This window comes from Athene cunicularia (assembly GCF_003259725.1).
Source record: "Athene cunicularia isolate RWA chromosome Z unlocalized genomic scaffold, athCun1 chrZ_part3, whole genome shotgun sequence".
NCBI lineage: Eukaryota > Metazoa > Chordata > Aves > Strigiformes > Strigidae > Athene > Athene cunicularia.
This window is the reverse complement of record NW_020799144.1, coordinates 2,250,924-2,268,932: the sequence shown is the minus strand read 5'-3', so window position 1 is coordinate 2,268,932 and position 18,009 is coordinate 2,250,924. Positions and strand designations below refer to the sequence as shown.

General features: G+C 45.7%; 1 protein-coding gene across 3 annotated transcripts in view; it reads right to left on the bottom strand.

Moving 5' to 3' along the window:
* Positions 1-18,009, bottom strand: part of CORO2A (coronin 2A) — a 40,448-nt gene that overhangs the window by 12,861 nt on the left and 9,578 nt on the right. For all 3 annotated transcript variants that reach the window (XM_026866645.1, XM_026866644.1, XM_026866646.1), the window contains exons 2-3: positions 7,768-7,968; positions 2,196-2,312 (exon numbers count right to left, since the gene is read on the bottom strand). In XM_026866645.1, coding sequence (XP_026722446.1) covers positions 2,196-2,312; positions 7,768-7,968 — 318 coding nt within the window. The remainder of the gene's footprint in view (positions 1-2,195; positions 2,313-7,767; positions 7,969-18,009) is intronic.

Here is an 18,009-nt window from a genome sequence, read left to right as displayed (position 1 = left end):
TAAGTGCACAAGGAGTGCACCAAAGGCAATGGACACAGATGGCAATATGGGCACTCTCTGAAGATCAGAGGTACCGTTTTTTCTCAGTGGCCAAAGGATCTGTAGCCTTGATCTTCCCGATTCATCTGGTCAAGGCTTGGAGCAATCTGATTCAACTGGCCAGATAAATGGCCCCCACAGGTACCAGGAAGGACAGTCACACTAAGAAACACAGTCTGCTGTCCTCACTACTTAGTGGGGAGGGAAGTGACACTGTGTCACTATGCAGGGGACCCCTAAGATCCCATTTCCTGGTGCCAAGATGATAATGGGAGGGGTAGTACAAAAAAGAGTACAGTCATGAACAGCAAGACTTCTTAGAACAACTTTTGGTATAGAGACCAGTGACAAGCTGAGTGTTTCCATTCTTTAGCCTGGAGAATGACCCAGTGCCAAGTTTCAGTAGGAAATTGAAAAAGAAAGCTAACAGAGAGCGGCCCTTATGCACAGACCGCAGGGTCCTGGTGGACAGTAGAATAAATATGACCCAGCAGCAAGCCCTGGTAGGGATGAAAGCGAGCAACATCCTGGCCTGGAACAACAGGAAGATAGTCACTAGATCAAGTGAAGCGACTTTTCTCTTTACTCAGCAATCATTGAACAACAGCTGGAATACTGTATCCAGTTTTGCAACTCCCAGTGGAAGAAAGATGCTGATAAACATAAGTGAATCCAGTGGAGGCCACCAGGATGCTCAGGAGGCTGTAGCACTTGCCCTGTGAAGAAAAGCTGAGGGAGATGGGCTTGCTCAGCCTGGAGAAGAGACAGCTTCAGGGCAAACCAATAGAAGCCTTCAATACTGACAAAACTATTGAGAAAACAGAGCCAGGCTCCGTCTTGAAGTGCAAGGTGGGAAGACAGGATACTGCAGTCACTACACTGGGGGGATTCTGATTGCATATAAGGAAAAAAATTTCTCCATAGGAGTGGTGAAAAACAGGAACAGGTTGCACAGACAGATGGTGAAATCTCCATCCATGGTGGTTTCGAAGACTCAGCTCCACAGACCTGCACAGGAGGTGGGGGTAGAGACCACCCAAGCTCCTTTCAGCATGAACAGTTCTGTGATTCTGTAAGTGCAGCAGGAAGCTTCAAAGCTTGTGCTAATTCCTCATCTGATGCTCAAAATAGAGGTCAAAGTGCTGCGTTCCTGCCACAAGTCCTTTCTGAGACAGCATGAAAACCTAGCATACAGGTTGGAAGATAAAATAAAGCCCTCACATGCAGCCCAGAAATTGAAAGAAGCCTTCAAAAGAGACAAGAATATCCAAAGCAGCAAAGGCAAGCCACTAAACAGGAAGGACAATTCAAAGAGCCTATATTTCTAATTCAATAATAATTTTTGGCAGGGCTGAAATGGCAGAGGATGTGCACCAAGCCAGGGCTGGAGGAAATGACGTGGGAAAACTCCCTGATGTTGTGTGGCAGAGGGTGAATGTATCCATTGCAAGAAAACACATGTGGAATCTCTGGAAAAAGCACAGTAGTTAGTCAGATGTCCTCACTACCACAGAAGTCAATGTCACACTTTTCACAGGACATGGAACCTTTCAGTGGGCAGATACGGGCTAAACTGTCCCTTACAAACACAGATTGAATCTTTCAATTCCTAATAACTAGTCTGCACCTGCAATGGAGTAAAATATGTGACCGCAACTTAATTACACTAACTTCAGCCAAACCACTTATTGCAGAATAGTATGACACAAATTCCTCAGCTACCTCATAACTGATCCAGCATGACTTTACAGAGTGCAGGAACAAGCTCATACTTGCTCTGCAGGGAATTAATCTGAAATAGCTGTTCCAGATTACACTGTGTTGAAGCTTTTATTCTAAAGTAGAGTTTCATAGAGATTAAACTTGAATAGTCATTCCATTTTAAATTCATATTCTGTTTTTCTCGTGCAAACACACCCAAAACGACACAAGCTCCCCAAAACCAGATCTTCCTCCTCACAATGACTTTGGTATATCACACAAGTATCACACAGGCGTGACCTCAAGAGAAAGAAAGGAATCTTACTCTCTCCTGATTTTTTTTATAAGTACATATATGCTTTCACATCTCATCCCTGGGCCTTTTGGTTTCATTTCTTTCACAAAAAAAGCACATTAGCCAGGTAATAATGCAAAGTACAAGCTGATAAACTTACTGTGGCATCTTCTGAACACGAAGCTATTACAAAGTCATTGAATGGGTTCCACTTGATGTCCAGAACATTCCCTTTGTGCCCACATATTTTGGGATAATGTGGGTCGAGCTTGCCTGTCTGAAAAAAAAACAAATATCATCAAAACTAAAGTGAGGCATGGAATTACAGGATATTTTCAAGGAAGATCCAAGCCAGCTCCAGCAAGAAACCTCTTTCTGCTTATTATGCTCCAAATGTCCTGGGTGTTCTCTATCTGTTGAGAATGGGCTTTTGCTGTCCCTGCAAGGCACTTCTTGATGATACCACTGACAAGAAAGGGAAGAAGTGCTCAGGCCCTCTTAAGTACACACTGCTATCAAGAAATCTGTGCACATGCAGCAATCAAGACTGCTGAAGTTAGATAAAGATCTCGGGCAAAAAAACAAACCAGAATCTCTTTCAGAAGACATTTCCTGTAAGTAGGGAAAAAAAATCTTTTAGCTTTTACTTTTTAGCCTCATCAGCTAGCATTTATTTTATTTGTTAAACAAAAAAGACATTTATGACACAAAGTACAAATGCAATTTTTCTTTCAACAAGCTATCTATTTCTCTCTGATGGTATTTTAATCTAGCCATTCACTGGATTCAATCAGGATTCCAGACTCTCAAAAAAAATGTCATGTTTGGATGGGATCTTCACTGGTAAAAATCCCGCACAAAGGACACTCAGGGGTATTGAGGGCCTTGTGCCACATGGGGGCTGTGTTGCATCAAGATAAACCCATACTGCTGGCACAGTTGCTACAAAGTCAAATCGGTGTATGTGTTAGGTGCTAGGAAGGGTGCTGGGGATTTCATTAACACTGAAGCAGCACTCGCTTCTCCCTGTCAGGAGCAGAAGTATGGGGAGCTCCAGGACGCACCTTGCATCCCAGAAATCTGTCCAAATGTAAAGGGGAGAGCCATGGTGGCACACTGGTGATGCTTACTTGCTTGCTTTTATCCAACCTGGAAGAACTGTAAATCACAATGAATGCAAACTCATGCTCTTCTGGAAAGCAGATACTTCTGTTGGTGGGCCTTAAGAGTGCACAGCAGAGGGGAATCAGTGCTGGCCCTAACCTAGATGTGTCTAGGATGTAATCTTCCCGGCCTTGAAAATCTGTACCGCTTTGAAAGTAGAACAGGACATGATGTGTAACTATTCTGGCTTCACTGGAAAGTTTGTCACATAGACTGGGACTAACCTGATTTAAACTGAACACCCAGAGGACTTTGAAATGTAAAAGACTGCTTTTTTACACTACAGTCTAAAACAATTCCCTTTTATAACAGCGACAATGCAAAGTGACTTGGGAAGGCAGAAGAAAGATAAAAGGCCTTTAATAAGCAGCGTTCCCCCACCCACGGTGTCCTTTTGTAGGCTTCAGGGCTTGGTTTCAAGCTGGCTGGGCAATTCAACGGGCTGGGCAGCCAGCTCCACAGGGATCCCTTGATCCCTATGGGAACTCTGTCCCCTCCCAGAGCTGGCTGCCTGTCTGTTCCCACTCCATCTGGGAGACTCCCAGGCTGCCCCAAGCCTGCTCTGCCTACCCCATCCTGCAAGGCTCTCCTACACCCTTGTCCTCAGCAGTCTCAACTAGCTGTCAAAAGGGAGCCCTTGCCCTCCCAGTCACCAGACCCACCTGCCCCAGTGCAACCCTGCAGCCCTGAGACAAAGCAGGACCCACAACACATGAACCCCCAGGCCGCCAACAAACATGTGACAGGTAGAGCTGTTGGTCTTAGATGCACATCTGTATGTAGAAGTGAAGCTCTTTATGTGCTGGGGGAAATTAAATTCTACAGATTGAAAACTATTTCAGTAACTAGATATGTTGTCATTCAAGCAACACCTGACTTCCACAGTTATGTGTAGAGCTTGAAAATGAGTAATTTTTCAACCACTCGCTTTCTAAACTCCCAGCATTTTTGAAAAGTAGCCAAAGTCAAAGTTCTTTGACAAAAACTAGTTCTAGTGGGACAGTTGTTAAAACTCTCCCAGCAGATTTGTACAGGGTAGATTACTGTGAGATAGGTCAGCCTCACCTCTCAGGTGTTCTCCAAAGGCCACTAACACACCTTAACATCACATCACAGCACAGCACTCACATATGGCATCAGTTAGGTGAGGCCTGAGGGGTCATCACAGGTTTCATTTCATAGTCCTTGACTCCAGAGAGAAGGAAGCAGGGCTTGTGTCTAGGAGGTCTACACAACGACAGATGTCCTCCCTTTCACACCTGGTGCTGACACATTGAAAGACTGGAGACTGCAAAGACTTGGACACAAATAGCTCCCTGTCTCTTGAGACTTAGTTCTCATTTTGGTATCACTCTGCTTTATGCTGCAAAGGAAGAGACAGACAGTCTCAGCTAAGTCTGGTCATCAGAGAAGGAAAAAGGCAGGTCTTTGTCTTTCAAAGAAAGGCCACAAAATTGCCCTCTGAGTCGAGATCCTTCCTAGGCATGCAGTGCATGCATTTCCCCAGCACATCTGCCAGAAACCAACCTACACCCAGGTCACACTATGGGAAAACAGCTCATCTCCCAGTTAGTCACTCAGCCCAAGTCTCCTCAGACTTGCAAGATTTACAAAAGCATTCAGTCTGTTCTGGGCACCAGGCAGGCCCTGTGGCCACAGCCACTTCCCTCCCTGGTGAGCTGTTCTGCCATTCCATCCAGCTGGCTGAATTCAGTAGCACATCTTCATAAGGACCTGACACATCCAGCAACAGAAGACCATTCTCCAAGTGGTGGCAAATATTCAACTAATTCCTCTTCAGGTTGAATGCAAAGGTCTGCTGAAAGGAAGCTAGCTATGGCAAAGAGCTCTTTGCTATATAACCTCTGCTGCTCCCAACCCTACCACCAGGCTCTCAGAGAGGAAGAATGGTGGCGAAGGCAAGAAGTGGTATTTGTTCAAGGAGAAAAGAGAGAGATGGATGTCCATGACTTAGCAGGAGAGGAGCACAACAAACAAGCAAGAAGGCATGGTTAAACAGAGCGAGATTGAGCCTGCATTGGAGCATATTCTGAGGCAGGCAGCCTCTCCAGTAGCACATGCAGAATTAACTCAAAACAGCATTGGAAGTACAAGAGCAACTTCCCAGGCAGGCTGTTCAACCTCCCTGGAAAGTGCGGCTTTCCCTGTCCCAGCTACGATCTCCCGCTTTGGTTAAACATGATCTCCTGGCTCTTGGGCTCTTCCTCCAGACTGTGGCATGCTCAGGATGTGGCTACTCCCTGTGAATCCAGTCAAAAGTAACCACAGATCAGCTGGCCATCATGAGAGGGCAATACCATCCCAGGCACATGTCTCCAGACTGAGCTGCCCTGGCAGCTAGGGGCACAAGCTAAGATCCTAGTACACTTCTACCATGGGTCACCACCACAGGAGGAGGTGGCAGCAATAAACACCACCACCAGGAGCACAAGACAAAAGTTGCTGCTTTTCACCAGGTGGCACCAGTTTGGAAGCATATAATGAAAAAAAGTAACTGGTATCAGACCCCCCAGACTCAAGGAACCTCTTTCTGTGGCTGGCTGAGGCTGCTCTCACCCCACGGCATGGGTCAGGAACAGGTGTTGGAATTAAGAATTGGTGGTTAGCAAAATGTAAATTGACCTTGAGGTTAGAAGAATGATTGTGGATAACTGAGGCAACATTACAGAACACCATGCTGTGTGAAAACCAGCACTAAAAAAGACCACCTGCAGAGTGTGGTCAGTGTGTGAGCAGTAAACAAGTAAAACCTGGAGGTCAGTAAGATGCAAAAGTGAAAACGAACCTATGTAAACAGGTGGTAATAAATTGGGAGCTTGCATACAGTGCAGAAGCATTGCTCTTGGTGATGCTCCCCCTTCAAACTTGAGTGAGTTTGTCATTACTCAGCGCATCGCCCCGATCCCAGCTGGTCCAAGACCAGCAAACAGGTAATCAGAGAACAGCTGTACAAAGCACAGTGCATACAGATGCTCTCCCTGATCCACCACCAAAGGTCAAGCCTCAAGGGACTTCCTGATCTACCGGAACAAACGTAGTTCATAAACCAACTTCTCTCTATAACTCCATCCTGTTTGGAACCCTTTAAATTCTTCCTGGTTTGTCAGTACCCAGAGCACTGTGCTCCACATCTGAACCGCAGAAGCGTTCCCATCTGCTGCTAATGGTCTTCTCCCTGGCCTCCGGGATTCCCACCCCTTCACCTCACAACTCAAGACAAATTGCTCCTCGTGCTTTTTTCCCCACCCTCTTCACAGTTTTATATATGTTGCCAATTTGTCTTTTTTCCCAGACTGATTGATGCCTAACCTATAGAGCCTTTCCTCACATGAAAGACGTTTCACATTTTCATTGACATACTTAAATTATCCTTTTCTGTATCTTCTAGTTCTACCATGCCTTTGACTTCTGTAAGCAATATTTCAGATGTGGGTAAAGTATCTGAGCAGATGTTAGAAATGGAAGAATTGCTACTGAAGACTAGCCAAGCTCAGAAAAGCTGTGAAAATAAAAGAATTAACAGTAAGCAGTGCAAGCACCTTCAGCTCATTTTGCCAACACTTTGAAAACTAGGTCCCACCCCATGTCCCACAGTCACCAGCTGCCTGCTTATAGATGCAGCTCTGTGATAAAGACAAGTTCTTCAGCCTCAACAGATCATGGTCTAGGGGGCAAAAGTGACTCAGTCAAGAAAAACAGGGTAGTGGTTAATTTTAGAAGGACAGTCTCTGAACAGCACCAGTGGTGAAAGAGATGAATAAACAAAGTCTAGAAGGGCCTGGAACTGTGCTAGGTTCTTCAAGCATAGCCAGTTCGCTTTCATCCTTAGCAAATATATATTGAAACAGTAGCATTGCAATAGCACCATCAATTAACTTTTAATTAAAGGCTGAACTTTTGTCTTTCATCTGTTCTGCCTTGATTCCAGAAAGCTCATAATCTCATATTGAAGTTAATCCACATTATGCATGCCTAATTTTTCTGAAACAATAAACATCATAAAGACAGCTTCTCCCTCTCATCAGAGCCCTAAGTCATCAAAACCCATAAACATGGGATTTGTTTCTGAAAAGAAACTTTTTACAGCATCAGTACTCAAAGTTTAAGAGTTTCATTGCCTGATAGCCATGTCTCCATTCCTTCACAAGGGAAAAGGTAGAGCAAAACATAGTATATTCTCCTTTGATCACAGCTGAAGTCATGACACTAAGGCACCTTTCAGGTTTTGCCCTCTGTATCTACTAACTGCTTTTTTATTAACAATTTCTCTGAGGAGACAAACATCTGAACAGCATAGTTTCTACTGCTTATACAAGAAAGACAAATGAGCTATAAAATTAAGGAAAGTGTTGAAAATTTGCAAGCAGCAATGTAGACACAACCCAGGAATCACCTGCCAGGGCATCTGGGACACCTTCCATCATTTTGCAATTTGGGCAACAGCATGAACTGAATACCCTCTGTGCAATCTAGCTCCCTAGAAAGCCCAGCTCTCCTCTAGCCTCTCAATGCACTCTTGCAAGCCAACTTGTCTCAGTGGAGCTCACCTGGTGGATGGGAATGACAAGGAAGGCCCCCCCACCCGCACACTCGGTCACCACCGCAATGAAGTGGGGGTTCACAGCACAGAAGTGGTTGTCGTGGACGTTGCGGGTGATGGGCACGCAGTCATAGCACTTCTCCTTGCTGGCAGCTTTGCCATACACATGGCGAAACTTGGAGCTGCGGTACTGTGGGTGCCACGACATCTGCAAGGAAAGAAACATAACACTCCATCACATAAGGATGGGCCATCCTGGCAAGGCTTGCAGACCCCCACTTCCCTCTCCCCAGCACAGGCTCACCGTCCCTATTGGGCTCCTCACACCAGCCCTCAGCTAGCAAGTGGCAGCCCTGTTTTTCTCTGCTGATCTTCAGCCCTTTGGATGCCCTGTCTCTGCACTCACTGCGTACTCTGATGAAGATAGGAGAGTGCAGGAGAGAAAAGACAGGTCTCTCCATTACCAGCCAGCTGGCTGTGCATGCCCAGCAGTCCCTGTCATGTCCCACTCAAACAAGAGAGACGAGTGACTTAGATTCATAAATTCCCAATGGAGTGGACAACAGCGAGACAAGTCTCAAAGTTCAAACATTTATTAATTTCCCACAATGTACTAACTGGATACACAATAATTGACCAAGTACATAATGAGTTATGGCAAGCAATATAATATGCCTTTTGTTACCTAATGATAATAAGGAAAAAGAGAAAAAAGAAAAGAGATAGGTAGAAATAGTGATCACTGGCCTGGATTCCTGCATCAGTCCTGCCAACAAGGGATGCATCCATCTTCTTCTTCCCTTCCACTACTCACCCCCCCCTCAATTTATACAGACTTATCTCTCCTCTAGGTCAACCTACCTATCCACATATCCCATGTATGGGGAGGGGTAAGGTGTTTCATGGATGATGTAATTAGCATGATCTTGTTAATCTTCATTAGCATATGCAGAGGTGTCAACTTTAATATGCATTTTGCAGATAATGAAGCAAAGGTCATTCACTGGACAGATGGCCCTTGAAACTTTACAAGATGCACCAGAGTGGAACCATCCTGCCTTCACAGGGCTCCCTCCTCCAGCCGCATCCTGTGCTATCCAGGCCGCCTTATCAGCTCCAAACTGCACACTATCCACCTGTGACTGTAGTTTCACTACTTGCAAGTGTTTGAGATGTTCGTTGGCTCAGAATATTCTCAGGCTGGTTTTTGTTGCAGACCTGTTTCTCTTAGGCTCTGTTTCGAGGAGTTACAAGTCATCTCTCACAGTCCCTATCACTGGGTCAGGGCCACATGGCAGCAATTTTAAGAGGAGATGAATCCTGGTAGCACAGAACTCAGGAAGCATACGAAAAATACAACATCTTGGGTGAAGAAAGCCTGAAAGATGGTGAGTGAACAGGCCAGTCTGGATTCATGCTTCATTTAGCCCTCAGGTGATTCGGGACCAAAAAGATGCCTGAGTTTTGCTCACATGAAGGGAAAAAAGATGTTTGACAGATCATAGGAATAGTTACAGTCACCTGGTGGTGTTTTTCCCACTGACAATGATGTTCTGCATGTCTGGTTTATAACTGTACCACAGCCCTCTGAGAGACAACCTTTTAAGTGGTGTTTAAACAAGATACATAAAGCATGCTAAACCCAAGAATCCCTTCCTATAGAGAGCAGTGAAGCTTAATGGAACTCATGCAACAGATTTCAAATAGGAAACTATCAGCGTTGGGCAGAAAAGGCAATTCAGACTACTAACTCCTGCTCTTTCCACAAGACCTAGACAGTAAAAGGCACATGGTGGGATGGTGAGAAGATTGTGCTGCTGAAAGGAAAAGAAATGCAGATCAGGCAAAAAGGTTATGGGTGAAAAAAACCTACACAATCAGCTGGGAGTATGGGGAAAGACTGGAAGGGGGCTTGTTTTTACTCCATACAAATCTGTTTAACACACATGTGGTGAACAGTATTATCAGTGATGCTGGATCAATGGTACTCCAGTTTAAGAGGGGAACCCAACCAAGCAGCTTTAAGTTACAGCAAGACTTAGACTGTTCAGTCACGTGGGTAAGCATTTCAAGGGAAACTTGAACTCAGTGGTAGGAAGCCAAGTGCATCATAACCTGACAAGCAGGGTCTAAGCAATTCTAACCAAAATGTCTTTGTTGCTGGCACAGTATTGCATCCTCCTGGGATGACTATTAAATGCTAGGAATCTGTATTGCTTGATCCTGATCAGTCAAACTGGAGCTTTACAAGCACCCATCAACACAAAGATCCACTAAGCTCACATCCCACATTCCACGGTAAGATCTGGGCTGTGAATAGTGCTAGGACACAAGTCCTGTGCTATTCCCTGCCTCTCCCAAAACACTGGCACAGCTCAGAGCCAACCCCACTCTGGACAAATGCACATACCTGTAAAAAATCAGTCCTGGCAGATCACCGGTTGCTTCACAGTCATTTCTGTTGCTCTCTTTTACCGTGGCATGTTTTACCTATATTAACCCTGCATTTGTCCATATTCTTAGCTGGTTTGATTTCTTGGTGCAGAAAACATTACATGCAAAGGATCCCTGATACCATGAGGGCTACGTCTCCCAAACAAAAAAAAAAAAAGAAATGCAAGTTATTTGACAAAGAAAGCAGCGATCCTGGGAAACTAGTCTTGGAAGAAGGGATGTTCACAGGCAGAAAGAAAGCTGAGGTGATATAGGTAGCTCCCCAAACAGCCCCAGAGATGCAGCATTCTCAAACAACTTCATGCTCATTACAGTGGTTAGGTTTACTCACACAGGGGGGGTGGGGAAATCACTGTATTGTCTGAAGGCAGATATTCCTTCTTATGGCAGAACATTATCTTTCCAAAAGGAAATTAATTGCCTGGCTCCAAGGAATTTCTAGCTAAACTGCTTTTGAGGTGGGAGAGAGTGTGTCATCTGGAAGTTGAAGGCTCCTTTGCAGAAAGGAGTTATCAAGCACACAGAAAACATTACTGCCATACTGCTCCTACAGAGAGAAGGAACACACAGCAAGATACTGACATCCTATGCAGACTACCTGTAAAATTTTAATAGCAAATAAGGAAAAAAGGAAATAAAAGGAATTAAATGCCCAAGTTTGGACAGTGCTTGGGAAAGACAGCTCCCACCTATTTCAATTTACAGAATCACGGTTCAGCTGCCACAGGACTGGACTTCAAAACACCTACAATTTGGACAGCAGGGCAAGATATGACTGTGAAGATCATAAAATGGGCAAAGACAATCCCAGAAAAACACTGTCCCTCTTGACATGATTGCAGCCACAACAGAAAGCTCAGTATTAAAAGAAAAAACTCTTGGATAAAATATGGCAAAAACCAGCTTGAATAGGGGCAGCATTAGGAGACTGCATCTGGTACAGGGAGAGACTGCATAGGGTACAGGGGGAGACTCTGATTCCAAATAAAGCAGACATATGGACATAAGGAAAAGCTTGTTTGGAAGGAGTGTGGAGTGTTCTGCACGAGAGGTTTCTCAAGTGGTGATAGGTCTCCATTCCCAGAAATCCTTTCATTACTTGATGAGACAAAGCAATATCCTCCTTGATCTAATGTTCCTAATAGTCCTGCTCTGAACAGGAGGTTGAACTGGAGAAAACCAAGGTCGTGGTGCCACCAAACCGTACTGAAACCTTATCATTTACAACTGCAAAAGCTCACATCTTCACTAAGTAAAATAAGCCCCTGTGTGTAGAGCCAATCTGCTATGAGTTGCAGACAAGATGTGGATCCTCAGCAGAAGACAATCTTCCCGATGGCTGTTAATGAGCACAGCATGGCCAGGGCTCTGACAGATCTCAGCTATTAGACAGTGCAAGCTATGGTGCCTGCAAGAAGATCCTTGCAGAGGAAAGAGATCACCATTCCTAGAAGTTCTCCATCAAAGTTATGTATAACTGCAGGCCCAATACCAAATGCATAGGTGGGTGAATAGGTACTAAAAGGACTACAAAAACACTTATACCCCAAGCAGGTCCCCACTGCAGTCTGCCTTCATGCAGTTTGATCAGATCTGCTCTTCCACTGCTGTCAGGACAATACAGGACCCAAGTCACAGGCCACTGGTAGCCCTTTTCCATCAGCAGTCCTGGCCCAGCCTCTTTGGTTAGCTCCTGTGCTTACATGGCAGGATAGAAAGGGTCCTCAGTCTACAGCTACAAGTCCCTTCTTTTGTTTTTCTTCATAAAGCAGCAGGTTTCCCAGTTTTCTTCTTCTCCTCTTTCTACCTTCCCGGACAGAAGGGATTGGTTTATTCACTCCTCATCTTGTACTTCAGCCATCTTGACAACCCTCTACTCTGTTCTGCTAGACACAATGATATATTTGTTCCTGGGAGAGACAATGTGACTGACTGCCTTGTCCACTCTCCAGGGCTGACAGTGCAGCAGAGGGACTAGCCAGAGGAAAGAGAGGCATCTCCACTCCTTCCTCTCAACAAGGATAGCAGAAAGCACCATAATGAAGGCAGAGCTGGGAAAAAAACACTCATGGCGAGGCAAGGGGAAGAAGCATGGTTTTCACAGCATCTCCCATGCAGGGGCCAGAGAACCTACTAGTCCAGTTGGCAAAAAGCTAGGCTTGCCTCCTTACACAGTGTCCTGCTTTTGACTGGGATAGAGTTAATCTTCTTCCTAGTAACTGGTACAGTGCTGTGTTTCAGAACTACTGTGAGACTAATACTGAAAACACACTGAAGTTTTAATTGTTGCTAAGTAGTGAGTGCTTCTCCTAAGTTAAGGATTTTTCCTTTTCCCAGGCTCTGCCAGCAATCAGGTGTACAAGAAGCTGTGAGGGAGCATGGCCAGGACAGCTGTCCCGAACTAGCCAAAGGATATTCCATACCACAGAACATCATGCTCAGCATATAAACTGGGGGCAGCTGGCAGGGAGTGGATCGCTGCTTGGACATTGGTCAGTGGGCGGTGAGCAATTGCACTGTGCATCACTTCTCTTTTCTTGGGGTTTATTTCTCTCTTTTTTATTATGTTCCTTTCCATTACTATTATTATTTTATTATTGTTACTGTTATTTTTTTTGTTATTAAACTGTTCTCATCTCAATGCACAAGTTATACTTTTTTTCCAATTCCGAGTGAATGAGGGGCTGCATGGTGCTTATTTGCTGGCTGGGGTTAAACCACGACACACAGGTGTCAGAAAAGGCAGCTCTGTGAATGCTGTGTGGGAGACAGGGTGTCCTCACCTTACAAGATGCGTGCTTCTGCTATATCTCCTGCTCCCAGAAGGAGCTTCAGTGTGGCCCAAAATGCCATGAAATGTCTGCAGTGCAAAAGTGCCAGATGCCACGTCTGAACACAGCTGGGATGAGAAACACGGAGAGCCAAGCAGCAGCCCGGATAGAGAAGCTGGGAAGAGCTGGGCTGGGAAAAACAATTCTCTATAGGGCTGGCTGTACTTGAGCAGCTCCCAAGTGCCTGTTTCGGAAGAATAACATAATGTTATCTGCTGCAGTCCTGTACCAGGCAGAGATAACTGGTCTTTCCTCTTTTACTGTCCACCCCTGCAAGATTGTCAGCTCAAAACAGCTTTGCTGGAGAACAGAAACAGCTTCCTGGCAATGAGCAGAGATGGCCACTTGGGCCACTGGCAGCATTTCCCACCATTCACTCTTGAAGGCAAGCTCAGCTTGAATCCTCTCATATCTTGGGTGAGTCCTGCAGCAGGGCAGCCTCCACCTTCTCCCTAAGAGCCTTTGAGCTCCCCAGATGACCCCACACTCCACATCAGCTAATTTCACATCAAGCTGGTCAGTCCATGCTGTGCCACAGCAACACATTTCTGTGTTCATCTCACCTCTTCCATGCCCCACTCTTGCCTACCACTCCAACATTAGAAGGCAAGTCTTCTGGGGGCTGGGGGCAGCAGGGCTGCAGCATGTCAGAGCTGACTCCATGGGCCACAGGGAGCTAGATGCAAAATCCTCTCTAGAGCAGAAGGCAGAGTCACCTCCATGGGATCCCTCTCCCCCCTATCTCCCTCTGCTCACAGGCCCAGGCAGAGCTCTCAGCACCCACCACCTCACCAGGCTCATCCTGGGGTGATGGGATCTGCCAGGGCGTTCTGCTCAGTGTTCCATGCAGGGTCCTTCTTTCCCATTTTCAAACGTTCACTTCCCCCTTCTCTGTTTTCCAGTTTTGTCAGCCACAAATACTTGGTTTCCTTCCAGATTTCCTCTCCCATCCATAGTACAGAAGAACACACAGGGACACCAGGTAAAAGAAGGTGACCGCTGTCCAAATATTGCAGGGCTGGGCTTAGGAAAGCTAAAGCCTGCCTGGAGTTGAATCTGACAGGGGATGTGAAGGGCAACAAGAAAGGTTCCTACAAGTACCACAGCAGTAAAAGGACAACTAAGGAAAATATGGGCCTGCTGAGGAATGGGGCAGGAGCCCTTGCCAGAAAAGGCTGACACACTGATCTGACTGCACCTCCTATTCCCCATCCCCCTGTGCCACTCAGGGGGTGGAGGCAGAGAAACGGAGTGAAGTTGAGCCCAGGAAGAATGGAGGGGTGGGGGGATGGTGGTTTTAAGATTTGGTTTTATTTCTCATTACCCAACTCTGATCTGATTGGTAATAAACAAATTTTCCCCACGAAAACTGCTGTTTGAAGGGGCAATCATCTTCAAAACTGTGCAAATAGCAACTGGTATAAGGGATGGGGGGGTAGAAAGTGAGGGAAAATACACCAACGTTTTGTCAACAAAACAGGACTGGTTTTTCATTGCAAAAACTTGCATCACCACCTCAGGAGGAAAAAAAAAAAAAAAAAAGCATATTTGTGCATTTTACAGAGCCCCAAAATTAAATGTTTTGCATAGTCCCTTAACAATATGCTTTCCTTGGAGGTTTTCTAGGAGTAATGGGATTAACTTTCTCCCTGCACTGGAGGGCTGGCCCCCAGTGTACAGAGGGTCTCTCCTTGCACAGCCATGTCCAAGCAGGGTGAGCCAGCATGGGCAGAGCCTAAGGTCCTGAAAATCCTGGGTGTGCAGCATCAGGTAAGGCTTGAAGCCACAGCCCAGGGTTCCCCAGGTCATCTCACCTGCTTGTGGGGCAGCAAGGAGCTAGGGTGCCCACAGCTGGGGCATGCAGACCATCCCTGCACACTGGGCAGTGACCATGGGCAGCATATCACCATCTTAAGAGGCAGCTGGAGCTGAGATCTGGGTCTCCTTATCTGGGACAAGGAGATAGAATATCCTCCCTCACTTGCTGCTCAGGTCTCTGCTGTTACTATCCCAGCAGAGACTGATGCTGAACTGACAGAAAGATGAAAGGGACTGATGAAGGCACCATCGGCCCTGTGCCAGCATGACAGAGAGACCTTTGCGTCCTGGAGAAAGGCGGAAGGCAGCACAGCCTTTGCAATCCAAGAATGAGCCTCTTGCCTTCCCTCCCCATCATCCTGACCTTATTCCCAGTATCACCAGCCTCTCTGTGGATGGAGGGGAAACTGGAATGGAGGGAGACACTGCAGATTGTACTAGTGTTTGTATGCTTCTAACCATACAGCTGATGCAAAGAATGTGTTTAGCACTGTCCTCCCCTACCCAGCTCTTGAAGAGCTTATGGAGCTTATGGTTATCACTCCCAACCTCTTCCAACAGAGAACATTAAGGAGATTTTTTTTTCTGAAGCTGTCAAGAGGTCCTGGAGTAGGATACAAGGATCCCTGCAAGCACTCCTCAGATGTCTGCTTACTAGGTTGCAGTGGGCAGTCAGAACAAGATTTTTCAGTCTGGACAATGATTCCTAGACAGTTTCTGCCCATTGACATGTGCAACCCTAGCACTGGGAGCACTATCTCATGAAAGAATATGCAGTGCTCTGTATGAAACTTTTTGCTTCATAGCTCCTCACTGCTGGCATAAACAGAGGAAGCAGCTCCTTTGACTCTGTAAGCAGGATAATCCAACTTCAAGAGATATAGAAAGGACAGACAGACAGTTTTAAATTATTCAATTGATAGAAGGAAATGATCACCTACTTTACAAATTATTTACTTATAGCAACATAAATGATTTCTGAATATTGCTTAATAATCCTGCTTGCCTGACTGTTCTGTGGAAGCTTACCAAGGACTACTGTGTTCATCAAAGCAAAGCAGTTTTCTGTGGAAACTTACCAAGAATTACTATGTTTGACAAAAATATGTTTCTTGTTCTTGGAAAGCAGACCTGTTCTAACTAGTTTAGTCTTTGTAATGAATAGATAGCCATACACAGATGGTAGAAATTGATACATTGGTACTTTCAGATAAGATAGAATGAGTAACCTGGCTGAAACCACTCTTGTTCAAGAAATTGGCCAAGAGAATCTGCACAGGCTCCAAGGAAAAGTACAAGGTGAGAAAGACTATGAGCCTTCCTCCAAAAGACCCCCAAAGACGACCACCAGGAGGCAATGGGCAGGTGCAAAGAGAACATAAACTGTTGACACCAGCCTCTAGAACTAACCCAGCCTTATTTATCCATATGGATATTTGTATTATCTTGTACTGGTTCTGGCTGATCCGGAATTGGATTTCCCCTATAGCAGCCATCACGATGCTGGGTTTTATGCTGGGGGCTGGCAGGGTGTTGAGAGCACCCTGGTGTTGTGGCTGCTGCTGAGCAGGGCTTACACAGCACCAAGGATTTTTCTGACATTTTTCCTCTGGGGTGGGCAAGATCTTGGGAGGGGACACAGCCAGGAGAGCTGACCCCAACCGACCAAGGGGACATTCCAGACCATGTGACGTCTGCTCAGTACAAAGCTGGGAGAAAGGAGGAAGGGGCTGGGGTCACCCTCGGTCCTCCCAGGCAACCACTCCGCGTATGGGAGCCCTGATCCTGGCAAGGCCCCACAGCGCCTCTTCATGGGAAGGAGAGAGTAAATCTGTTTGCTTTTTTTTTTTGCTTCCGTGCACAGACCTTTGCTTCGCTTTGCTTATATTAAAACTGCTTTTGTTTTACCCACAACAGTTGGTCTATCTTATTTTCTTTCCCCTCTTTGCTCTGTTGAGAAACAAGGGGAAAGGGGGAAAAGTGATAGAGCAACTTGGTAGGTACCTAGCATTCAGCCAAGGTCAAAGCACCACATATGTAATCCAAAGAATATGTATATCCACACTCTGTGAGTTTTTGGTAAAATGTGCAGTAGGTGTTCAAGCTTTGTGGAGAAATCCTCTTGCACCCTGGCGCCGGAGTAAACATACCTGCTTTATGACAGTGAGTTGTAGAGTATGTTTCCGCAAATCACCCTGAAGCCTCTCACAACAGGCATTTATGGGTGCACGGCTCTGAGCTGAAAGAAGAAGGACATAACATAGACTACCCTGAGAGACAGGTCTGACTGGGGGAGAGCCTCAACTACAGAGCAGAGGATCCTTCTTGCAGGCTGGTATCAAACCATAAAAAGATCCTCATCTCTTGTCCAAGGTCCAGAATAGAGCAAGAGGAGCCAGAGAAAGTAAGGTCATGGCTGCAACTTCTCCCACCTGCTAGAATCCAAGGTCTTCAGACCACGAAAACTGTTCCAGTCTCTTGCAAACAGTAGGGATTCAGACAACTGGCAGATAACCCTCTGGAGATGCTGTCAATGTGCAGCAGAGTGCAGGCTTTGCTGAAAAATAGGCCTGCAGCTAGCCCTACTGTTTCTGTAGGTTCCACAGATGCAGCAAGCACAGTCAGCAACAGCTCATGCAAGGAATACCAGAAGGAAATTGACCTAGAATTGATCTGTAAGTCTGCTGCTTGCAAGACCTTTTGTTTCTTTCTTTAAAGTCAGAGACGTATTTCCTTGGTTCAGCAGTTGGGTCTGATACTGTAACATAAAATAGCAGAGCTGAGCAACTCTCAGCCCAGTGCTCAGAACAGGTGGGATTCCTCTTCCTGCCACCTGAAAAGATAGCCAGAAAACCACTGGAGTACTTTGATACCCTTAAGCACAGCCTCTCAGCCCTTTCATGCTTAACAGACATAAATGTGGAGATGCTTATGTGACCTCTAAAGAGCAGACAATTAAAGATGGAGAACCCAGATCCACCACTTGTCTTCAGAAATGTGATGCAGCAGCACTGAAGAGACTTCGCTCTGCTTTAGCTCTCTTTTATGAAACTGTTTACGAAAAGTTAGCTTTTCATGACTTGTGAAACCTGACTGGAAAGGTCCTAGCTCCTTGACAGCGGATAAGGTCCTAAAAAGATTATGAA